We start from the raw sequence: 27054 nt of genomic DNA, 5'->3' as shown, positions 1-27054 counted from the left end.
GGTGCATCTGCCTTTCACAGCTCAGCAACAGCTCTACAATACAAACTTATACATAACGTTATATTGTAATAGAAAAGCAGAGCAGTCATTAGCTGCGTTTACATGGATAATGTTACTTATAATCCGTTAGTAATTCGCTTGCTTTCTGAAACTGTAATGTTTGGTTGGTTTGTGCCGTCTACGCACGTGAAAATTTCATTTTCGATTTGATACGTCTTTGGCGCTGCTGCATTTGCATACATTGGGTGCAAAGGGACATCCTAGTGTTTTGTTTGTGTGTGTGTGTACGTTTCACTGAACAATGATTTGTTGACTGAACAAAAACACCTAAAGTTAAGATGACAAGACAAGGCAAATTATTTTCAAATATATAAAATAACTAAGTTAAACACATTTTATCCACTGAAAGAAATGACAAAACAGTTTTTTTTTTGGTTTTTTTTATAATTAAGTTACACACATTTATGCACTGAAAGAAAAAAGAAACCTTAATTTCCAGACTCCGACAAAAACTCATAACGTTGAAGTGCAAATACAATTTGGTCTTCTATACATCAGTTAATTATGTTTTGACAGCATTTATCGAGATGTCAAATGATTTCAAAATATTAATACGTTAAATTACCTTACAAAAGTTGCCAAAACATTCGATCTTGTTCGTCTGCCTTTCACAGCTCAGCTCAGCTCATCTACAATGAAAAACACGTATATTCTCTGACATAAACTGACATCTCGAAGTCGAGTTGAGTTGAGCTGGTACTGGTAATGGAAAAGTGCCACAAGAAAACCAAACGGGATGTCCCTTTGCACACACTGTATGCAAATGCAGCAGCGCGAAAGACAGACGAACCTTGAGGAGATGACGAAATTGGAGACTTAATTTGTGAGGTTTGAATAATTTGCTTGAATCATTTTCCATCCTGAAAAATACTGCTTGAAAAAGTTGTATTACTTAGTTTCACTGAACAATGATTTGTTGACTGAACAAAAACGCCTAAAGTAAAGATGACAAGATCTTGGCCTTGTCTTTTGTTGAAATTACTAAGTTAAATTAATTATATGCAGTTACTTGTGTTTGTTAAGTAAAGTGAACAAGAAATGATTTAGTAAAACTGACACCAACCAAGTACATTTTTTTTTGAGTGAATTAAGGTAGCTCAGGAGACACGAAGTTAAGCAAACGTTGGATTTGGACAATCCTTGATGCCTTCCTTCCTTTCAATGCATCCTCTGATGCAGCATTTTTAAGATTGCGGATCTTACAGCCCATGAATCTTGTACCCTAGCCTAGGGTTTGATCGCCCAGTTGAGCAATTATGAAAACTTTTGTCTATTCCTCCTCCGTCCCAGCACCACCTGTAGAGATCTGATACAGGGATTCTACCTTTTTTGCAGCAGCTTGTTTATGTTTGTTATTTTGACTCTGCTAAATAAATTCTTGTACTTGCTCAGCAGCGACATAACCCAGCAAGCAATAGCCGCCATTTTACCGTCTAGGTTAATTATAGACCTGATATAGTCCGGCTATGAGTAACACACTTCTAGCCAAAATAACCTTGAATTTGGTTAATTGTCGTTATTGCCAAAATAACTTGCCAGATGTATGATTGTGGCAAAGGGGGCGTGGTTCTGCGAGGTCTCTAACAGGAGTGAGAGAAAGGAGATGAGCAAATGGCGAACACCTGTGTCTTGTTGCAGTAATTGGCGAGGAGAGCCCTGTGGAGTGAGAGAGAGGGAGAGAGATGGACTGAGGACTCGTACCCGTCATCAAGTGGAAAGAGTGGCCGACAACATAGTGGAATGAGTCTGAGCTGATCAAGTGGAAAGAGTTGATGACACGCATAAAGAGTATTAATGTGAGATTGTTTAGTGCTGTAGCGAGGCTACGGTGAATGCGCTATCTGCGCACCTTTTGTTTTGTTTATTGTTTATAGTTTTCACAATAAAACGTATGAGTCCCGTCACGCCAACCCTGTCTTCTTCCTTCCAAACACTGGACCTCATCACACTGGTGCCGAAACCCGGCAAGGAAGAAGATCGCTGCCGCCGTCATGCATTCGCTCGCGAGTCTTCACCAGGAACACCATGAAGCACTGCTGGGCATGAGGGACGACCAGGAGCGACGGTTCTGAGTCCTCGTCCAAGCCCAGCAGGAAGACCGCGAGCTGTTCCGGAGCTGGATTGACTGGGAGGCTCGGGCCACTCCACCTGCCCCAGCCCCACCCACTCACGGGCCTCTAAACAAGATGGGACTCCAGGATGATCCAGAGGCTTTCCTGGACCTATTCGAGAGGTCCACTGAGGCCTGTGGGTGGGCACCCGCAGACTGGTCAGTGCAGCTGATTTCTCTGCTCTCCGGAGAGGCGCAGGTGCCCGCCCAGCAACTACCAGTCCAGAACCTCCTGGTCTATGAAGACCTGAAGCACGCCATCCTGCACGACCCTTCGTAATGGTGCAACAACTCCGGGACTCCTGCCGCAAATGGCTGATGGCCGGGGGAAGCGACGTCAAAGAGGTCATCAACAAGCTAGAGCAGTTCATGGCGCGGCTGCCGAGAAAGACCGTGCAGTGGGTCCAGTGACACCACCCGACGACGCTGAACCAGGCCATCGAACTGTCGTAGGCCCAGATGGTGGCGTGCCCTGGGGTCGGTGAACCCCTACCAGCAGCTTCTCTCTCTCTCTCCCTCTTTTCCCCTGTGTTTTCCACCACTTCTTCCCCTTCTAAACCTGTCCTGCTCCCTAGGTCCCGAGGGGGTTTCACGTCCCGCCCGACACCTCGATGGAGGAGTAGTGATACTTTACATGTTTTTGTAGACGGTGGTCTAATTTTATTCAGGCCAACTTAATATATTCATTTTATTACAATACGCAAGTGTTCCAATAAGAGGTGCAGTCATGCTGCTAAAGGATGATTTGCACAAATCAAATAAACGATGGAAGAATCAAATAATTGGAAAGCTTTGATAAAAATACAACCTGCATATTTTTGTTTTTAAACCTTCCATAATGCATTATTTGCATTGTTACCATTGCGTTACTTCTGTTTGAGACATGTCAGATTTGTCAGATATCTGTGACAGTCGAAACTGTCAAATGCGGTTAGTAGCTCAACTTGTTTTGAAACGGTTAAACATTCCTTTATCATCATGACTTTTTGTAAATTAGGCCTATGTTTTCTACATTTCAATAGAAATTACATATGTGAACATATTTACCTACACATACCTTAATAAAGAAAATAATAAAATAAAACATCCAAAAAAAAATTGTGACTACTAAGTTTGATGATGCATTTATTATCTCAGAGCATCAGCTAAGATATTTCACCTTACATGTATTTTGTTAGTAAACTTCAGACATCACTGACAATAAACACCTCACAAATGGTTGTCCATACTGTACATATGAGTGTAGGCTACACATAATGATTCATAAAAACATAGGATATAGCCGCTTGGCAATGTAAAAGTCAGTCATCAATTACTGAAATGGAGAGAGGAAACTTCCATTCAAATGACAATGTATTGAACATATTTAGATATATATATTTTTTAGATTAAAAGTACTGTATGAATGTTTGATTTGTCTTTAAGATTCAGATTGAGGAGGGAAATGTCATGCAGCTGGTTTTTATTATGAACAGATAATCAATCTGTTTCTCTGTTCTCAATTTCTATGGTTCTATTGTGTGCTCCTCACTTTCAGTTTAGCCAGTAAAATGATTTGTTTAAACCCTCTAGTAACCTGTTGGTTCTGCATTATGTAAATATAGATGGCTGCTTTCTCTATAAAAAAAAACATGCAGAAACAAAAATTATTTATCATGTATACAGTACAATCATTCAGATTTTACAGACAGTCAGAAAATATCTGTGAAAACAAATGCAATGGAAGGTGGTGGGTATGACAGCAATGTTTTGTTTAACAGAAAGTGCAATATGTAAAACAAATGCAAAAGAAAAGCTTCATTATTATTAATGGGCCAGATATTGCAAATAATAATGATTTCATGAAAAAAACTCTTAAAATGCTGGTCCGTTTTAGTAAAGCATGGAGGTTAGATACATTTTGCCACTAAGTTCAAGAACATAGGACACATTCTGAAACATCAAACTGTTCAAACATTATTAGAAGAGTCCAAATTCCAGCCATTATGTGTCATATTTCTTTATTAGATATCCATGATGAGTGATGACACACAGACTGATATTTAAATTCATCTTAAGACATAGATATAATTGAGCAAACCAGTTACAATTAAAAAGTTAACATTTAAAGACATTTTAAGAAGGACATCAAGTACCTGTTGAGAGAGGTGAGCTCTATGGTTGAGCTCTATAAAATCAATAATGAGGTGGCTTTGAAAGGATTTTTTGACAGTTACAGATTAAAAAATAAATGAAATAAATAAATAAGAAGGTGCACAATGAACCATTTTACCATAAAATGGTTTTTTAGGATGATACGTTTCTAAATAGAACTTACTATATGTAAAGTGCCTTTAAAAAGTCATCTTTTTAGAATGTATTTTATCAAGTTGAATTAAAAAATATATAAAGCTTGTGTAGAAATTGAATGGAAAGCTGCTGAATAGAAAAAATCATTCATATTCTTCAGTTTACAGCATGTCTCTCACTGTATACTTCTAATAGTCTACTATATTTTGTAAATTTCTGTTGAACAAAACAATACTGGTATCTAATTTAGGCCACCTAGCAGGTTTTGTGATATAAAAGAAAATAATCACACCCACATTTTGCTGTATATAAAGAGCTGCAATAAAACCAAACAAACGGCGAGCAAGACACAGGACTTGAAGTCTTAAGATCCTACCGGTAAACTAAATATTTGACAAAAACGGCGCTTAATTCCTTTTTTTAACAAATGGTTAAAAAAACTAAATTAAGTTTTTTTCAATTAAACATTTTTCTCCGCAGCCATGCTTTCACTGGTACTATTCTCAGGTATGGAACACTTTTATCCTCATCTTGGATATTCTCATTATTTAAAAATATATGTGGGAGGAGAGGGTCCAAAAGTCAACCACTGCAAAAAACTTATGTTTTTGCATTTTTGCTAAATTATTACATTCATCATGATTTTTTTCTTCTTCAATAGTAGCAAGAATAAGACCTTTTTACATAGGCCTACTCATGTCATAAATGTGTTTATTTGATTAGTGATCTAAAAATAGTGCCGAATCTTGCATTTTCCTCATTTCATGTGATAATTTTCTTTGTTTAAATATTTAGATTTTGCTTTCCAGACAATTTGACACCACTGTGTTATGTGGGGCGAGGTTATATTCAGTGGAAAAAAAAACTCTAATTCTAACAAATTATAAAAAAAATGTACCTTGAATACTGTTTTTTTTTTTGGAACCAGTTCATTTGTGAACAAGAGTATTCTACACGTTGCTAACCGAAATAGTTTTGTTGACCTTACTTGGATACTGATATATATATATATTTTTTTTTTTACATGTTTTTTTTATCTAAAACATTTCCAAATTTTGACCCAACTTTCCAAATTGAGTCGTCTGAACAAACCATTTTAAGCTGAACAATGTTGTGCAAGGTCTTGGCATGCATTGCTGCATTAAAAATTATGGAAACAATTAGTAAAGTGTGAACATTATTTTACTGGCTTCATTTATGCTGCTGTTGCTGAAGTAGTTATCACTGCTAGTTATCTGTATGGTTCAAAGTTCAAATTTTGTTGGTTGTTCAGGAAAAACCGTGGATAAGAATGATATTCTTGGCGTGATAAACACCATTTTCTTTCCTTGATACATTTCCTATTGAAACACAAAGTTATATCTGGACATATAAAAAAATCCATGAAAAAAACTAAACAAATAGGCTTTAGTTATGTCACAACCATGAACATGATTTGCTAGTTGGTGGAGGAAAGGCCGGCGACACACTGGCTGCGTGGCGTGGCGTTTCTGTTGCGCGTCAGCTGCGTGGCGTTTGCGTGGCGTTTTCCATGTCTGCACATAGATCTTATCTTATGGCACATTTTGGACACCTATCAGTATAATGTTTACTTCACTAAAGATCAATTATCAATGCTATTGTAGAAATTGACTTTCTGCAGTCACCATTATGAATCTGCGATGTCTAAACAGGGAGATCTTCCCTTTTGTGTTTTCAACAGGTTTCTTTACCCTCATGCAGTGTGTCCCTCAGTATGTCTTTGTGAATGAATCCAAGACTTGGGCAGAAGCTCAGAGATACTGTAGAGACAAATACACTGATCTGGCCTCTATTGAAAATGAACAACAGACGGGCCCGTTATTGGACACAGTGAATGACGATTCCATTGATTTGGCCTGGATTGGACTCTATGATGATCTGAATAGTTGGAACTGGACTCTAGAGGACAGTGATTTCTTCATGGAAGGAGGGAAAGACTTCAGGAACTGGTATAACCCAGGACCAAACAATTATGGAGGACAAAGTGTGTGTGTGTATATGTACATGGGGATATGGTATACAACAGATTGCACCAATTCATATTTTCCTGTTTTCTGCTATGATGGTAAGCTGTTCCAATAGAATGTCTAAGACAGTAAACAAAAATTGAAAACAACCAAACCAACCTCTCTTTAAACTTAATATGATATTAATATCTTTCAGGAAGAGAAAACGCCAGTGATACTTATGTTTACACTTACCAGTACAAAACCTGGACTGAAGCTCAGAGTTACTGCAGAGAACATCACACAGACCTCATCAGTATCAGGAATGAGACTGAAAACCAGAAGATTCAGTATTTATTATGGAATAATAATAATAATAATTATTATTATTATTATAATTATTATTATTATTATTATCATTATTATTATCTTTGGATTGGACTGTACAGAACCAGACTTTGGTCAGATCAGAGCAACTCTTCATTCAGTAACTGGATGACAGGACAGCCATATACTGAAGGATCCTGCACTGTAGTCTCATTTAGTGACTCTGGGAGCTGGACAGAGGAAAACTGCAATTATGTATTTCCTTTCTTTTGCTACATTGGTGAGTAGATCTTAAAGGGATAGTTCACCTAAATATAATACAGAATAATCTGTGATCATTTACTCACCCTCGTGTCATTCCAGTGATAGTCCACTATACCTTTATCGTCTTTTCTATCTTGGAGAATAATCCATTAAATCTATCACATATGCCTCAGTGTGGTCACATCGATTGCAAGAAAGAGTAGACATGTTTAGTTGGGTTCAAAGGTCACTGATCAAATAAGCAAATTTGTGACATAAGAAAAAGAAAGACAAACTAAATGATAGATATTCTAAAATTCATGTTAATTTTTCAATTCATTTTTCACACAATTTGTAATGATCGTATAATTTATAACTGTAAAGGCTGTATTGAATGAGGAAAAAGTAAATCTTTTCTAGCATTCTCAGATTTTGGATCATATTGAATTTATCACAAATATTTAGGATACTTCGATACATTAAAAAAACTTTATTTTAGATACGTTTACTGTATTTACAGCATTAGCATCATCCCGGGAGTATCACTTTGTGAATGAGTCTAAGACCTGGACTGAAGCTCAGAGATACTGCAGAGAGAATTACATTGATCTGGCCACCATTGATAACATGGAGGAAATGAACAGTCTGATTAACACAGTTAATGGGAGTTACACTGGTTCAGCCTGGATTGGGCTGTATGATGATGTGAACAGCTGGAGATGGTCATTGGAGGATAATGATTTTTATCAGGAAGGAGAGAGAGATTTCAGGAACTGGTATCATGAACCAGACAACAGTGGGGGGAACCAGATGTGTGTTTACATGGTTAGTGATGGAGAATGGTATGATTTGTCATGTGACAACACACTGCCATTTGTTTGCTACGATGGTAAGGGCATTTCTTTTGTTTTAGATATTAATTTAAATAAATAAAAAAATTCCATGAGAGCTAATGTGTATATATTTGTCATTAAATATCTCAGGTGCCACACAGAGTTACATCAGTATTTATGACTGGAAAACCTGGTCAGAGGCTCGTAGATACTGCAGAGATCATTACACAGATCTTGCCAATGTGAGAAATCAGACTGAGAACCAGAGGATCCTTGAGACAGCAGGTGGATATGGAGTCTGGATCGGCCTGTACAGAAACAGGGTTTGGTCAAACAATCAGAATACCAGTTATCAAAACTGGAGACCACAAATTTCTGGGTTACAGGCACAACCAGATAATGGAAATAATCAAGCTTACGAATATGGATATCAGCACTGCACAGCAGTATCATTCCAGTATTCAGGCCGATGGACAGATGAGATCTGTGTATCCAGCAGGCCTTTCTTCTGCTACAGCAGTAAGTTCACTCGCTTTGATGGATGCTATTATTTGGCAGTAATGAGAAAGTCTTTTAGCACCTGTCTCCAACATGAAACATCAACATGTTTAATTAGGCAAAAGGCATGAGGCCTATAAATATGTGGATTCAAATTATTTTGTGAAACTTAATGTTGAAAATTAATGACTGAAAACCCTTAACATTTTAATATTTAAACAAAAATGGCTAATTGGAACCACCTCAATGACCTAAAACAGAACTTTTTTATTTTATTCTTCTTCTTCAAATCCTCCTAGGTCGTACACCATTTAAAAAAAGTTCTGTGCATTATTCTGCCACAAATGGCTTCCACATGGATTCATCAGTATCAATGATAAAACTAAGCATCCTGTCAGTTCTATTATCATCACCCCCAAATGTATGTTCTTGCTTTTTTTTTAATTTATGTTTAACTTTGTTTGGTTTTATGTTTTTTTAAATAATCTATTTTGAAATCTATTCTATTTGTTAGCTGAAAATAATTTGTTTAGCTGTAAGTTTAGGTGTAATATTTAATTCAGCACTGTAAAAAATAATACACTATATCTGCTCAATAAAATTCTGGCAACAGATTACAAGCAACATTATTGATTAAATTCTACATAATAAGAACCGAGTTAGAATTAATCAAATTAATTCCTTAAAAGTCAACCATGTAAAACAAGTAACTTCAAATAGCACACAAAAAAAAAATAAGTAGAGTTAAAACTATCTGAATAACAGACAGTTGTCAAAGATGAATTAAGAACTTTTTATTTTTTAATACCATCAGCTGAAACCTGGTCTAAAGTCAATGGCGCAATATTTTTGTTTTCGCAATAATTTTGTTATTTAAAGAGCGCGTTAGTAATATGCGCCTATAGGCGGGTGTACAATGCGTGCACACTCTGCTTATTACACACACAGGGTGTAGCAGCACACAAACATCTTTAAATAGAAAAAATAAAAGGATTACAATGTAAAAGATTATTACTGTGTACATAAAGATTTGACAAGTGACTTCTCCTAAGACTACCGCCAAATAGTCGTAATTTTTCAAGACAAGCCATGACCAAAATTAACGTTAGAGATTTCTTTGTACCCACCATTTTAATCCCATGTGTAATGCAGCTCACTGTCACCGAACGTGTCATTGATTGATGATGTAAAACTTCGGACAAGTTTTCTTTCGTGCGTCCGTTTTTAGCGCGTCTTGACTGCCGTACAGTCTGGCATTTATGACAACTGAGATCTTACAGTGTGACATGGCTTACACAGATGATCATATTCATACAATATGACAAGCAACAATCGTAAAGGACTATTATAAATTGCACTGTGTGCACCCGGCTTTAGACCATGCGCTTAGATCGTTAAAATAGGGCCCCAAGAGTCAAACTGCCCAACTAAAGCAAACACTGATCACCAGAATGGTGACCAAACATTTTCAATAAAACATCAACATCTAAACCTCTGTTAATTCTCAGTACGATTTTTTGTAGACGTCTGACAGAAATAATGTCAATCCAGTTAATAATAAGTGAAGCTGGTAATGCTGTTTATGGAGTTGTTTAATACTCTTGAGAGATTAAGGGCCAAATTTACTTACAGCTTGCGTCAGCACAAACCGTTTTGTCATTAAAAACAGGATGTACTAAAGGGTGTACTAAAGACACGCAGCCAAAAAATTTAGCTGAAAAGGCGTAGCCCAGTCATTTTTGCGGCTGACCTTATTCAATTCAATTCACATTCAAAGTGCTTGAGTCCATATAACAATTTAGAGTGATCTATTATCAGAGGTAACTGTCTAAGTTATGTATTTCAGAAATGTACATATACAAAATCACATTTAGTTAAAAAATTTGTAAATTTAAACAATGTAATAATTTAATGTAGAAACAATGAGCACATTGAAGTAATGAATACTTGTTTGTTAACAAATGATTATGACATTTAGAAAAATGTAGCATTGGTGCATGTTGATTTAGAGTTTGCGTCATCTGAAGTCTTCGCAGGAGTTGGCGCTGTCTCTTTATAGGTGTTGGGCATCTGAAGTCTTCATTATAGGCTGGATCCAAACTGAAGCTGGTGTACTCTCTAGTTACCTCAGGAGGGGCATCCCAAGATAAAACAGAGAAGCAAATAGAAAATAATTAGCGTAGCTGCTGTTCATAACATTAAGCAAGAATAATCATGTGCATTTGATCTGATATAACTGTATAAGGTTAGGAGCTGCATTATATGAATGCTAGGCTAAAGAGATGCGTCTTTAACCTAGATTTAAACTGGGAGAGTGAGTCTGAGCCCCGAACATTATCAAGAAGGCTATTCCAGAGTTTAGGAGCCAAATGTAAAAACGCTCTCCCTCCTTTAGTGGACTTAGATATTCTAGGTACTACCAGAAGCCCAGAGTTTTGTGACCTTAAAGAGCGTGATGGATTGTACGGCGATAGAAGATCAGTTAAATACACAGGAGCTAAACCATTTAGGTTCTTATAGGTCAGTACAGTAGCAATACTATGTAATTGATATGGAACTTAATAGGTAACCAGTGTAGAGATAATAAAAATGGTGTTATATGATCATATTTTCTTGATCAAACAAGCCTCTCACTTCAATAGCCATTCCTCTCATGATATTAGCCACTTCAATACTTGATTTGAAAGTATTTTTAGTCCGAAACATAGCTAATTGGACTTTTAGATTATCCCAATTCAGTTCTGGATAGTGATCAACAATGTCATTTACTTTTCCAGTCAGTAGAATTTCCTTTAGCTTCTGCAGTACATCTAGGTCTAGTTGGTTGAAGAACCTGTCCTGAAGCTGAGCATCAACACAATCTATCATTTTATAGAACTCTGTTCTATAATGCTCCTCAGCTGACTTGGGAGTGTGCTGGCTCGCCCCACCAGTGTAACGTTTTGGTGGCTGTCTTTGGTGAGGAATCTGAATCGACTCAATCCCAAGGGAGTCAACCATTGCCACTGCTTTCTGAAAAAACTCCTGAAAGCTGTTCTCATTTCTTTTGCCTTTTAGAGTAGATCTGACACAGTCTATTGACCTTCTCATTCCTGCAATTGTTTCTTTCCGTTTTTGCAGGGACTTGTTCAGACACTCTAACTCATCAATCACTTCTAACGCCAAAAAAAGTCCAAACACAGTTTTCCCCTTTTCAAAACTTTCTCGTAGTCCATTTGCCCTCACACCTGTGTTAGATACATTTAATGCCATCTTCTCCAAGCTAGATAAAACACTCTCATACTGAGACAGCACTGCTCTGATAGCTTTTCTTCGGATTGTCCACCTGGTTGGGCACAGTGGTCTGAGTGATATCGACCGTCTTTCTGAACCTGCTGCTACTGCTGAAAATAAGGCCTTAAATTTCCCAGACTGGTGGCTTAATGTCCCTAGCTCATGGACCCACTGCAAGGCATCACGTATCATGGTACTGGCTAGGCAAGCAGACTGTGTGATCAAGTTAAGACAGTGTGACCCACAATGCACATGCAAAGCCAATGGCTGCTATCTTTTAAGTTCTGCTTGTGCTCCCGAATGTCTTCCTGACATATTGGCTGCACCATCATACGTCTGACCCCTTAGACAACTCATAGGAATATTTAGCCTCAAGAGGACATCCGCAGCCACCCTAGCAATTTCCACTCCAGTTGTCCCTGGAACTTCATATAAACCAACAAAAACCTCTTGTGGTATCAGGTCATGGTCCACATATCTAAAACAGATAAATTCTTGCTCTACTCCTGAGACATCCTCAGTGCCATCTATAATGAGTGAGTACTGCAAAACTGGTAGAGACTGGATAGAGACTGCAATACTTCTGACAATACAATTTCCTAACAATTGCAAAATCTCATTTTGCACTGGAGGAGAGGTATAGTCATGACAACGGGATAGCCAACTAGAGAGACTAGCATCATCTTTGGCTTTAAATTTCAAAAGCTGAAATAGATTCCCATCTTGGGTCTCATGGCCTCGCAGTGCCAGACCCTGCCTAGCTAGGTACTGTACTGAACTTACAATATTTTTCAGGCAGTGCTTAGCATTATCTTGTTGCTTTGCCCAGGCACTTGAGAGTTGTGAATCTACTGGGTTTGCTTCTTGAGGACTAACTGTGACTGCATGATGGTGCAATTTGCTATTCTGGTGGCGTTCAAAGCTAACAAGAGCATTCTTCCAGTTACTAAATCCCTTTGAGGAAAACGCAGGGTCTGCTTTTTTGGACAGTGTATTTTTCTTTATTGTGTATGTTTTCACACAGTAAAATAGTTAATAATTCATATTTGATATGACCTAGACCAAGCCCCACCCCTAAACACAACCCTTACAGAAACTTGTGCAAAACACTAGACTTAAATAGAAACATGTTTTGTCAGATTTATACATCTTTTTAAATAGCAAGCACATATAAAATATAAAATTGTCATGATCTTTCACTGTAAGTGCCCATCACAAAGTGTACACACACACACATTTTTTTTTATACTGTACAAACTGTGTAAAAATAGTCTACACAAACCCTACCCATCACAGAAAACTTTTAGCATTTTTACATTTTCAAAAAACATCACTTAGATAATTTTTACCCTGTTTTCCTCATGTGGATCAAAAACATTTTTTTGATCCACAAGTCCACAAATCATGAGGATTTTTTCCTCATGTGGATCAAAAAATCCTTGTCCCCAATGAGGGACAGATACGGATATTGCCATCATTGTGGTTTTTTTTACACCCACAAGGGTTTACCAGGACATACAGAGAGAGACAGAAAGACAGACACACACACACACGCATGCGCAGGCACACACTCACACACGATTTGTCCCGTATTTTTGTTCACAGAGCTATTGATTTCTCCCTCACTCTAGGTTTCGGAGGAATTTTGCCACTTCTCACTGTCTCGAATGCGCATGCGTCGCGTCTGAACGCGTTGTTGTCTTTGGAGCTCCATCGATTTGATTTATAAATCTTGATTTTATTCTTTAAACTTACAACAAACATTTTCTACTTTACCTCACTGAGAAGCACTACTGCTCAACCCTCATAGTTACAACGCGGACTGTTGAGCAGACGCGTCTCAAGCCTATTAGTGATCCAACGCTGGATACTCCTATAGGTTACTCCCGTGGATCACGGCTGAACGCGTCTTCTCAACACTCACTTACAAACATTTTTCGCCTATCGTGCGTCTACTCTACACCCGTACCACTAAAAAGACGGATTATATCTAAAACTTCAGTCATAAATTAGTATTAATATTGATAGCATCACTGGTAGCTTCGTTGCTAACTTACTGTCCATCTGTTAAAATGGCGAATATATCAGATGAAAGTAGTCTACCTTTTGGTGCAGGTGAGGACACATTTGAGCTGCACGCACTGCAGTCTGAGCTGGAAGCTGTTGAGAAACAGATCCACGACCTTTTATTGAGACAAGCCGAGCTGATAGACCGGCGGTTAGCTCTTGAAACATCACGCGCCGATGCACACAAATCAGAGATTAACGTTACTAACCCGCTGACTCCGACTTCGTCTACTCCGTGCGTTTCTCAACATAGGTCCCGAGCGCCGAGGTCGCGATCAGCCATGGTCTCGTTCACTCCGGCTCCAACACGCCACCACGAAGCCTGGGTGGTTCCGCAGCGGAAGACGCGAGTCAGGTCTAGACCAAGACTCTCTCCGACCCTCCCGGTTTTCGAGTTATCCACACAAAACCGCTTCTCCCCTCTTCGCGAAACAGAACGCGATGCTGTGATCATCGGCGATTCCATCATTCGGCACGTACGCGCAACGTTAGGTAAAAGTAAGGTGCACAGTCACTGCTTTCCTGGTGCTCGTGTTTCTGAAATCGCTACTCACGTTCCCGAGATTCTGAACGGTGACGAGCGCGTCGGAACTGTTGTCCTCCACGCGGGAGTGAACGACATCAGGATGCGCCAGACAGAGATTCTGAAGAAAGACTTCAGGAATCTGATCGATACGGTACGCAGCACATCGCCTGAAACAACGATCATAGTGTCAGGACCGCTTCCCACGTACCGACTAGGACATGAAAAGTTTAGCAGATTATTTGCGCTAAATGAATGGTTAATGTCATGGTGCAATGAGCAGAAACTGCTCTTTGTAAATAATTGGAATCTGTTTTGGGAGCGTCCTAGGCTTTTCCGTGCCGATGGCTTACACCCAAGCAGATTCGGAGCAGATCTTCTGTCGGATAACATCTCCAAAATGTTAAATACCTTTTGACTAGTAACCAAAAGTCCAAATCATAGTCTCTGCTGCACCAATTTAACTGATATAAATACTAGTGTAGAATATTGCATAGAAACCGTGTCTATTCCTCGTTTAGTGAGATCAAATAATATATCTACTGCAGGATCTAGGAAAAATCTAATTGTTATTAAAACAGAAAATGTTGCTATTAGTAAACAAAAACAATTTCTAAAGCTAGGTCTTCTAAACATTAGATCACTCACACCTAAGGCAGTTATTGTAAATGAAATAGTCACAGATAATAGCTTCGATGTACTTTGCCTAACTGAAACCTGGCTTAAACCAAATGATTATTTCGGTCTAAATGAGTCTGCTCCTCCTGGATACTCCTATAAGCATGAGCCCCGTCTAATTGGTCGTGGCGGTGGTGTTGCGACAATTTATAGAGATATTCTCAATGTTACTCAGAAAGCGGGTTATAAGTTTATTTCGTTTGAAGTACTTGTACTAAATGTTACGCTCTTAGATGTTAGAAAAACATCCCTATTATCTCTAGCCTTGGCTACCGTATATAGACCGCCTGGGCCTTACGCTGATTTCCTAAAAGAGTTTGCAGATTTTCTCTCAGACCTATTAGTCAATGTCGATAAAGCATTAATTGTTGGAGATTTTAACATACACGTAGATAATCCAAATGATGCGTTAGGGGCTGCGTTTACAGATTTATTAAATTCATTTGGGGTCAAGCAAAACGTCACCGGACCAACTCATCGTCTTAATCATACACTCGATTTAATTATATCACATGGAACCGATCCAACCGATATAGATATTATACCGCAAAGTGATGAAGTCACTGACCATTACATGGTAACTTGCATATTACGTACTGCTGTAATATGTCATGCAGCGCCGCGTTATCAACCAGGCAGAACAATCCTTCCATCCACCATAGATAATTTCTCAAATTGCTTATCCGATCTGTCTCAGCTGCTGCCTGAACCCAAACAAACAGATGAACTAGAAGAACTAACTAGCACTATGAGCACTATTCTCTCTAGAACATTGGATGTTGTTGCACCTATTAGATTAAAAAAGGTCAGAGAGAAAATTAAAGCACCGTGGTACAACAATACCACGCATGTTCTAAAGAGAGAAACCCGTATTTTAGAGCGTAAATGGAAACAAACTAATTTAGAGGTCTTTAGAATCGCGTGGAAAGACAGTATGTCACGTTATAAAAAGGCCCTAAAAGCAGCCAGGGCTGAGCACCTCCGCAAACTAATAGAAAATAACCAAAATAATCCAAGGTTTTTATTTAACACCGTGGCTAGACTAACAAATAAACAGACATCACCCGAACAAAATATCCCATTACAGTTTAGTAGTAATGATTTTATGAAGTTCTTCACTGAGAAAATAGAAAACATCAGAACCACAATTGTAAACGTTCAATCTTCAGTTGCGCCTTATAATTCAGCCTTAATTATCACCCCGCAAGAACAATTACAGTGCTTTACAACTATAGAACAAATAGAGTTAAATAAACTTATCACTTCCTCTAAAACAACAACATGTTTATTAGATCCGATACCAACTAAACTACTGAAAGAAGTGTTACCTGTAGTGGAAGAGCCTCTCCTTAATATTATTAACTCGTCTTTATCTTTAGGTCATGTTCCAAGAACATTTAAACTGGCAGTTATAAAACCTCTCATTAAGAAACCACAATTAGATCATAATAACCTAGCAAATTATAGACCCATTTCAAATCTTCCATTTATGTCTAAAATATTAGAAAAAGTGGTGTCCGCTCAATTGTGTTCTTTCTTGCAAGAAAATGATATCTATGAGAAGTTTCAGTCTGGTTTCAGGCCGCACCATAGCACTGAAACTGCGCTCGTTAAAATCACAAATGATTTACTTTTAGCTTCTGACCAAGGCTGTATCTCAATACTAGTTTTACTTGATCTTAGTGCTGCGTTCGATACTATAGATCACACAATACTCTTAGATCGACTACAAAATTATACTGGTGTTCAAGGACAAGCATTAAGCTGGTTTAGATCATACTTATCTGACCGCTACCATTTTGTCTATTTAAATGGAGAAAAATCGATCATAACTCCAGTAAACTATGGAGTGCCGCAGGGATCTGTGTTAGGCCCTCTATTATTCTCAGTATATATGATGCCACTTGGAAATATTATAAGGAAACATGGAATTAGTTTCCATTGTTATGCTGATGACACTCAAATATATATTTCATCACGGCCAGATGAAAACGATAAATTATCCAAATTGACAGAGTGTGTTAAAGATATAAAAGATTGGATGACGCGTAATTTTCTTTTATTAAATCCAGACAAAACAGAGGTACTACTTATCGGTTCAAAAAACCGCCCACAAAACCTCTCGCAATACAACTTTAATATAGTAGGATGTCCTGTTACTTTATCCTCTACAGTAAAAGACCTGGGTGTTATACTCGATTGCAACCTGTCTTTCAAAAATCATATTTCATATGTTACAAAAACCGCCTTTTTCCACCTTAGAAACATTGCTAAGCTACGTAATATGCTATCAGTTTCTGATGCAGAAAAGTTAGTTCATGCATTCATGACCTCGAGACTAGATTACTGTAATGCTTTATTAGCCGGTTGTCCTGCATCCTCAATTAACAAGCTACAGTTAGTCCAAAATGCCGCCGCTAGAGTTCTTACTAGATCAAGAAAATATGATCATATAACACCGATTTTATCATCACTGCATTGGTTACCTATAAAGTTCCGTATTAATTACAAGGTATTGCTACTGACTTATAAAGCCCTAAACGGCTTAGCTCCAGTCTATTTAACGGATCTTCTATCGCCCTATAATCCATCGCGCTCTTTAAGATCACTAAATTCAAGGCTTTTGGTCATACCTAGGATATCCAGAACCACCAAAGGAGGGAGAGCATTTTCACATTTAGCTCCAAAACTCTGGAATAGCCTTCCTGATACTGTTCGTTGCTCAGACTCGCTCTCCCAGTTTAAAACTAGATTAAAGTCGCATCTCTTCAGCCAGGCATTCATATAATATTTTTAATCTTACAGTCCAAATTACAATCCGGCCTCTAGTTAATAAACGCCAGAGGAGAACTGGCCCCCGACTGAGCCTGGGTTCTCCCAAGGTTTTTTTTTTTTCTCCATTGGGTCACCTGATGGAGTTTTAGGACACTATTAGGTCACTTGATGGAGTTTTTCGGTTCCTTGCCACTGTTGCCTTTGGCTTGCTCAGTTGGGGATATTCTGGATATCTAATTTGATTTTATCAATAAATTCCACTAGAAACAAACCTTGTTGTATTATTTTAATTTAATACTGTGAAGCTGCTTTGATACAATCTGTATTGTGAAAAGCGCTATACAAATATACTTGACTTGACTTGACTTGACTTGTCTCACAACCAAATTAAGCTACAGCCTCTCACAAGTTAGAAAGAAAAAGCAAAGCCAATCGGATTAGCGATGTGGGTTCGCAAGGCGGGACTTCTACGAGATCTATTAACCAATTGTGTACCAGAAATTCGTTTTATATATAAATATATATTAAAAAAAAATCTAAATTATTGCAAGGGACAAATCAGTGGTCATTGGATATTGGTAGGGACTCCCTACCAGGGACACGTCCCTAGCGTCCCTACTAAATTCTACGCCCCCTATCCTATTGCAGTGCTCCTATCCAGACTCGCTCTCGCTACGTCAGAGAGCGAGCCCGCCCGCCCACCTTCCGTCTTCGGCGCCCCTCGAGCCCCGAAGGAAGAAGCGGCGCGAGCAGAGGATCCACGAGCGCGGTGATCTGAGTGCGTGCACAGCGGGTCCCTCCCCGCGTGCCGCGCCCACACCAGGATCTGAACGAATCGACACCTGAGCAAACATTGACGCCAAGCTTCTCCGCGTCCTTTCTCGCGCTGTCGACGAGCTGGGTCTTTCTGCATGACCTAGAACGGACACTGAGTGAGTTTTCAAATCTGCGCCACTCATCGGCGAAAGGCGGAAATAGAGTGTTTTAGTCCCGCCGAGGCCGGACCAACCTCCATTTCTCGTACATTTCCCAGTCCCCCCCTTAGCTCGGGCGGCTGGAAATGCCAGTATTGCAGCAAATGAGCCTGTTATAAAGCATGCACACCTGCAAACAACGCCGACACAAACCATGACGCTCTCTTCTATTCTCACTCTAACTGTAAGCTTATGTAATTACCCCCTGTGGCTCAGTGGTGAAATCTGAAGCTTTTTCGCGCCAGAGACCCGTGTTCGAATCCTGGCTCTGGCGGCAGTTGAAAATTATGCTGCTCTCTTTTCTGAGCTCGCGGTCAGCTTTCTTACGTACAGAAAGCGAATCCGCCCCTCGCGCCCTCCCGTTCACTTGGCGGGGCTCAAGTATTTATGAGCCTACGCCGGCCCCGCCCCGCGTGAGTCACATTTTGCAGAAACAAACTCATTTACCCCCCTTCTGTGGCTCAGTGGTGGAATTTGAAATTTTTGCCATGGAGACCTGAGTTCGAATCTCGGCTGCACTGAATCGAACGAGCACGCGCCGGCCCCGCCCCGCGTGACTCACTCTCTCTCTCAATGTCCGAAAACGGGGTTGGTCGGCCTCAAATTGACCCCGCCCCCCATGTAATCCCAGCAATATATGCTACATTCCCCAGTCCCCTCTTCTCAGGTGGCTGGAAATGTTGATGTTGCAGTCAATGGGCCTGTTATTCATAACATGCACCCCTGCAAACAGACGCCGGTTTTACGGTGATGCAAACAGAGCACAAAAGGGAGCTCTATTCTGTAGGTTACATGCCCACTAAAAAGTGTGCACCCCTACACACAGGCACTGTTCCCACAGTTTCAATCTTCCCCTGACTCAGGCTGGAAGTTTAATAAATGTAGCGTGTGTCCCTACTGTGATGTATGCACCCCTACTCACAAACACTGTTTCCACAATCTTAATTTTTTCCACAGCTCACACGGGAAGATTAATACAGCGAGACAGCGGGGAATGCGCATTCTGAATTGCCTCAACGACTGGCTCCTCGGCCATCTAGAACGCCTTGGGCTCAGAGTGAACCTTGCCAAGAGTATGCTGTCCCCCAGCCAACGGATCACGTTCCTGGGAACAGTTCTCGACTCCATACATATGAGAGCATGCCCCTCACCAGACTGGGCTCTCTCAATCCAGCATCTCGCTGCCTCGTTCAAAGTGGGCTCTTTCGCGCCCCTCAGAACGTTTCAAAGGGCTCTGGGCCTTATGGCCTTTGCATCGTCAGTACTCCAACTAGGCCTACTGCGTATGCGCCCCCCTTCAGCTGTGGCTAAAGCCACAGGTTCCGGCTCATGTGTGGCATTTGGGCCACCTACAGATCAGGGTAAACCAAAGCCCTGGCCCCCTGGAAGGATGCCAGCTGGTACCAGCAGGGCGTGAGCATGAGTCCCGGGGAATGCGCATTCTGAACTACCTCGACGACTGGCTCATACTGACTCAGTCAGAGGCGGAGTCCCATACTCACAAAGCCTGGCTCCTCGGCCATCTAGACCGCCTTGGGCTCAGAGTAAAAACTTTTACAAGAGTATGCTGTCCCCCAGCCAACGAATCACGTTCCTGGGAACAGTTCTTGACTCCGCAAATATGAGAGCATGGCCCACACCGGACCGAGCTCTATCAATTCAGCGGCTCGCCGCGTCGTTCAAAGAGGGCTCCAGTGTACCACTCCAAACATTTCAGAGGATCTTGGGCCTTATGGCTTCTGCATCATCAGTACTCCAACTAGGCCTACTGCGTATGCAACCTCTTCAGTTGTGGCTAACACCTCAAGTACCAGCCCATGCATGGCGCTCGGGCCTGTGATATCAGCACTTTGTGGTTGGATATCTATATCGGATTGGTTTCATGCGATATAATCGCATGTGGGGTGGTGTGGCGCAATGGATAAGACACACGCCTTTGGTGTGAGAGACCTGGGTTCGAATCCACTGTGAGACACCAATGTGTCCCTGAGCAAGACACTTAACCCCTAGTTGCTCCAGAGGCGTGCGACCTCTGACATATATAGCAATTGTAAGTCGCTTTGGATAAAAGCGTCAGCTAAAATGAATAAATGTAAATGTAAATATAATTAAATCTAGTGTATGGTTAAAACGATGGGTGGGTCTAGTGACATTTTGCTTGACCCCAAAGGAGTTTAGTAAATATGTAAGCCCCTAACGCATAATTTGATTTATCTACGTGAATGTTAAAATCTCCGTCAATCAAAGCTTTATCGACGTTGACCAATAGGTCTGAGAGAAAATCCGCAAACTCTTTTAGGAAATCAGCATAGGGCCTTGGAGGCCTGTATACAGTAGCCAAAGCAAGAGATAGTAGGGATTTTTTTTCTTATATCTGAGAGTGTAACATTTAGGACAAGTACTTTATTATGATTATGATTTCACTTTTCTAACTTTAGTTAGTGTGTAATGTTGCTGTTTGAGCATAAACAACATCTGTAAAGTTACAACACTCAAGTTCAAAGCAAAGGAAGATATTTGCTTTTAAAGAAATCGTTTTTTAAGGACTACAACAAACAGCTGGTAGGGACTACACAACATTCCTCCAGGGGTTAGTGACATCACTAACCCTAAAATTTACATAAACCCTGCCCCTGGGAACACTCAGTCCATGTTGAGATGAGGAAGAGTGCTCAAGCTGTCACATCTATCTTTCACAGGAACCTGCACACAGTCTTCATGTACCCGCCAGTATCACTTTGTGTCTGAGTCTAAGACCTGGACTGAAGCTCAGAGACACTGCAGAGAGAATTACATTGATCTGGCCACCATTGATAACATGGAGGAAATGAAAAGGCTCTTTAAAACAGTACGTGGCACTTACTATGGCTCAGCTTGGATTGGACTCTATGATGATCTAAACAGTTGGAAATGGTCTCTGGATAATGCAACATTAGGAGGATTTAAAAGCTGGTATGTCCAGCAACCAGTGAACTCAGGTGGACAGAGTCTATGTATTTACATGTCATATTACCAAGGAGTTTGGAATGAAGCCTCTTGCTACTATACACTTCCATTTGTTTGCTATGATGGTGAGAACTGCCGTTGGACTGTTAAACAAGTAATTATATCAAAATATTTATGATACCATGATATAACCCCTTTTTTAAATTTCTTCACTACAGGAACAGCGAATGCTAGTGCAAGTTATGTGTTGGTTTCCCAGTCCAAAACCTGGCCTGAAGCTCAGAGTTACTGCAGAGAATATCACACAGACCTCGTCAGTATCAGGAACGAGATTGAAAACTACAACGTTCAGTCATTATTTTCATATTATTCCTCTTTTTGGATTGGACTGTCCAGAACCAGATCTTGGTCAGATCAGAGCAACTCTTCATTCAGTAACTGGATGACAGGACAGCCAGATAATGCTGGAAACAGTGAATACTGCACTACAGTGTCATTTAGTGACTCTGGGAGCTGGACAGATGAAAACTGCAATACTGCATTACCTTTCATTTGCTACAGCGGTGAGTATTACGTGCACCTCCGTTAAGAAACACACAAGGTTGACTTTTAAGTGTACACCACTCTCTGGCAGACAGACTTGAATTGATTTAGAAATTATTTAGAAATGTTATTAAACATTGCCAGATTTATTTTTTCATCATATTTTTTTAAAATATGTGTAACACTTTACAAAAAGATTACATTTGTTATCATTAGTTAACTACATTAGTAAATATGAACTAACTATGAAAAATACTTCTAAAGCATTTATTAATCTTAGTTAATGTCAATTTCAACATTTATTAAAAAAACATTATTATATATAAAAAAAAAAAATGAATGAATCTGAGCTATGAACACATCTATGTTAATGTTAGTTACATATAGTTCTATATGTGACTAATGTTAACAATAAATACATTGATTTTAACAAATGTTAGTTAATGCAAAACATGACATAACTAATGGCACTTTATTGTAAAGTGTTACCAAAGTATGTAAAAATATATACGTGGATCCTCTTATTTAGTCTACAAACATTCTACAAAAGTTAATTAATTCCAAATCCAAAATGTCCTTACAAGTAATCTTTATGATGCACTTAATGTAACTTTTTAACTTTTATCCTTACCCTTTTTTCCCACCAGCATTAGTGTCATCCCACCAGTATCACTTTGTAAATGAGTCTAAGACCTGGACTGAAGCTCAGAGATACTGCAGAGAGAATTACACTGATCTGGCCACCATTGATAACATGGAGGAAATTAACAGTCTGATTAACACAGTTGATGGGAGTTACAATGGTTCAGCCTGGATTGGACTGTATGATGATGTGAACAGCTGGAGATGGTCATTGGAAAACAATGATTTCTATCAGGAAGGAGAGAGAGATTTCAGGAACTGGGTCCATGAACCAAACAACATTCGTGGCAATGAACTGTGTGTTTACATGGATCCTACTGGAAACTGGTATGATGCATCATGTGAATATGGCTTCACATTTGTCTGCTATGATGGTAAGACATTCCAATTAAACATTTATTTTTAGCGCAATTTTCTACCGGACAAAATTGCGATTGTTAACTCATGATTTCTGTTCTGTCTGTGCGCACCAATCTTGCACTTCTATCTACTCCTCAACCAGACCACCTAGAGACTTCGGGTTTTCGGCATTATGTTAAGGAAGGTCTAATCTCGGGAACGCACAAAAAAAATCCAGGAAAAGATTTTGGATTTCCTGGAAATTCCAGAAAAAAATCTGTTTTTTGCAAATTTCTTGGCAACCATAATAGCTATCGAGTTGAAACAAATTGCAATCGATAGCTTCTAAAATTTACAATAATATTAGAAAAAAATCTTTGATCAAAAATCTTTCCTTTATGCTTCAAAAATTGAATTTTGAGTGTTGTGATCCCATGACGTGAGCGCTAAAACACTCACTGAGTTTTTATTACTTGTTTATATATATATACATATGTGAAACATTAATCAGTAAGTCAAAGTCTCAACAAATGTTACTGTCACTATTGTGGTAAGATCTCAAGAACAGTCTTAGCTTGGCTTGGATCAAAACACAAGTATACTCTATACTAATATAAAAATTCTAAATGTAAATGGATTTTATATGTAAATGTATGCATTTAATATATGGTTGACTAAGTAACAAATGATCGGACTTGTTTTTAAATGTATATTTTTTTCTTAGGTAGAGAAAACGCCTCTCAGAATTATGTTTTTGTATATGAGGGAAAGACCTGGACTGGAGCTCAGAGCTACTGCAGAGAGAAATACACTGACCTGGCCAGTGTGAGAGATGAGACAGAGCGTCAACAGATACTGAGCATTACACGTTATTATGGTTATTATGTATGGGTTGGTCTGCACAGAAACAGACTGTGGTCAGATCAGAGCAGCTCTTCCTTCACATATTGGCTGCCATATACTCCAGGTGATGTTGCACAACCAGATAATGGTTTATATGTCCCAGGACAGCAGGGAGCTCAACACTGCACAGCTGTGTCTTTAAAATACTTTGGTCAGTGGACGGATGAAGGATGCTTTGCCAGTTTGCCTTTCTTCTGTTACAGTGGTAAGCATGAAAATGTGGATGTAAATGTGGATTCTGTAAAATAAAAATAATAGAACTTCTGTATTAAAAGTGTAACATTTTAAAGTGTTGCTAATGCCAGTCTTCCGTTTGCTTTTTGATGAACCTGATGACCATCATATCAACACACCTTTTCAGATGAGTATGGTATGTTTGTGTAGAAATGTGATTCATTTCTTTCTTCTGTTAACTTTAATCTTAAAACATAATATAAATAGTTAAACTGTAGTGTATGAATTATGACTCCTGACCTGTTTTTTTTTTTTTTTGATTATTGATCAGTGATGGGAATGCGAGTAGAAGTTACAAGTCTAGAAAATTTGTCAGAGTCTCAGATTGAAGAGCTTGTCATTATACAGGTAAGTAACTCAACAGTCACAATCATTCATTTACAGCAATACAAATTTATCTTTTTTTTTTTTTACATAAACATTGTATTATATATATTAGGCCTATTCAGTTAATTGATACTACATATAACTTATAAACTTCCTATAAAAAAGCAACAGTGCAATACATATTTAAAAATTTTAATAAATGAATGATAATAAAATTATATATGACTGAATGACATATCAGCACATGATAGGTTCATCATAAAGCTAATATATTTTCAGTTACAAGAGGAGCTGATCAGACTTGGACTTCCCAACAACGCCACCATGCATTTGAGAGACTATCGTAAGATCAATCCCTGATGTAGGAGGACAGTGCTTTGCATTTTCCAACAAATACAGTTGTGTGCTCAATACTTAATCAAGCACGAAATTATACTATAGTCTATAAATACTTTTACAAATGAATGATCCAGATTTATTTTTTTCCAAAATGTTATGTCATTGGCATGTGTTGTTTAATGGACCTATTAAATCAGTGAAGGGGGTTATATAAAAATACTAACAATGAATGTTGATTTTCAGTGTCAGAGATGTACAATTATAACACAGTACAGTACAATGTACTCATTATACTATTGTTGACATGAATGTGATATTTTGATCTGAAAATGATTTTTGTAAGATGATGATTTTGAAAACATGATTAAATTAAAACATGATTAAATGAAAACATGGCTAAAATAGTGATCCTGGCAACTTCTTTTCCTCAGTTTTACTTTGTTACACAAGGTTAATAGTTTGATCTAATTCCTCTGCTTTTCACATAGCTATTTTCAGATTCAGCATTTAGTACACTTTTTCGTAACTGTATATTTAAATATTAGGCACCTATCTGTCATTATTCTCTCATTTAATCTACACCAAAGCATCAGCATCAAGAGTTACGCCACAGGTTTGACATCAGCAACATCAAATGCCTTTGGCTCGCACTTGTCTTGTGACTGATTGCACATGGCAACTTTGATACAAATATTTTTTAAATGACACTGCTTTTTGACTACATTCACAATACAACCGTATTTAATAACAGGTGTGACTCGCAAACTACCTCGTTTCACAGCATTTTACATACAGTATTTGACTTTAAAGCAGCACTCAGTAGCTTCGGGATTTCTTCGCTGTATTCTCGCTTTTTGCTCGCAGGTTTCTCTCTAGAGCTCCCCCCACAGCTTCGGAATAGATATTTGACAACACTGTTGTAAAAACTCGTTGGTGATTCTCAGACACCAGAGGCTAGTAGATCAACGACATCAAAGCAGATGGGACATTCTTTAAAACGTCTTCTTCATTCGGGTTCGGACAGCGTGAGGGAGCGCAATAATGACGGCATTTTAGCAGATTTCTTTTGGCCGTAAAGCAGTTGTTTACATCGCGAGACCTGATATCACGCGAGACTTCCTGACGCGGCGGCCGGCGGCCCGCCGCCCCAAAGTTGCAAGTGCGTATTTTCCGCTCAGGGGCACCAGGGGGGTGCGAAACGACCACCATTCAACCCGAAATAAGTATTATAACCATTCCAATGACTCCGAAGCTGTTCAGTTAAGGTAAAAAAGTTACTTAGTTCACCTTTAAACGGCATGAACAAGTAACCGATGTCAATCCCCTTTGATAAATAAATACTGAAAAGAGAGAGGACAACCGACATTTCAATTACAGTATTTGTTCAAGAGGTGAGGAACATCTCATTTAAAAAATTTGATTCCCAAAATATTAACATAACATAAGTAAAATGTTTATGAAAATACAGTTATTTATATGGTGCAAAGAAAGTTTTTGTAAATGTCTCTGACAAATCTACAATGCAAAAACTGAGAATGTGTCAGACAGTGATTCCAACAGAATACTTACACAGTACCAATTATCTGATTACACACATGGAAAAGGGAGAAAAAGAAACAAAAATGAATATTTCAGTCAAATATTTACAGTATCATATGGACAAACGTTCTGATGAAATTTTTACATTCAAAAGAAATTACATTAATTTAAAAATAAAAATTAAAAATAATTTCATGGCCTAAATGTTTTACTTCCATTATAACTTTATAACGTTAATTAAGTTAATTAAATATTACAGATGATTGATTTCATTTCAGTTATCAATTAAAAATTCTAAAATCTGTTATTTTTAGGCCATGTTAACATGATAGTTATGACCCCATATAACGTTATGTAAGTTAACTTAAATAGCTTGATTTGCTGTCTGTCAGCGAGTGTTTAAAGGTGTCTATCAATTATCAACGGTCATAATCATATTTAACGAGATGTAAGAGTGTGTAGCTTATATTGTATTTACGCTACATAAGTCCTCGTTTACATCGCTATTTAAAACTTTACTATATAAAAAGACATGTAATATAGAGCCATTTGAAAGAAAGAAAGAAAGAAAGAAAGAAAGAAAGAAAGAGCCAATTTGACTTGAGAAGTTAGCTGACCTCAGATT

At 38.7% G+C, this 27054-nt stretch overlaps 1 protein-coding gene across 1 annotated transcript; it reads left to right on the top strand.

Annotated features, from left to right (window-relative positions):
- Positions 1-2481: 2481 nt before the first annotated feature.
- On the top strand, positions 2482-25297 carry LOC311277665 (macrophage mannose receptor 1-like; the record flags this gene model as incomplete). Its single annotated transcript, XM_084388034.1, has 11 exons — positions 2482-2647; positions 6162-6464; positions 7517-7885; positions 7980-8348; positions 21317-21688; positions 21782-22126; positions 22754-23122; positions 23812-23964; positions 24094-24209; positions 24496-24572; positions 24831-25297. 10 exons carry the CDS (start codon positions 2482-2484, stop codon positions 24496-24498), a joined length of 2565 nt encoding a protein of 854 aa, XP_084244160.1. The 3' UTR covers positions 24499-24572; positions 24831-25297.
- Between the last annotated feature and the right edge of the window lie 1757 nt (positions 25298-27054).

This window comes from Rutilus rutilus, assembly GCF_951802725.1.
Source record: "Rutilus rutilus genome assembly, chromosome: 18".
Lineage (NCBI taxonomy): Eukaryota > Metazoa > Chordata > Actinopteri > Cypriniformes > Leuciscidae > Rutilus > Rutilus rutilus.
This window is presented reverse-complemented; position numbering and strand designations above follow the sequence as displayed.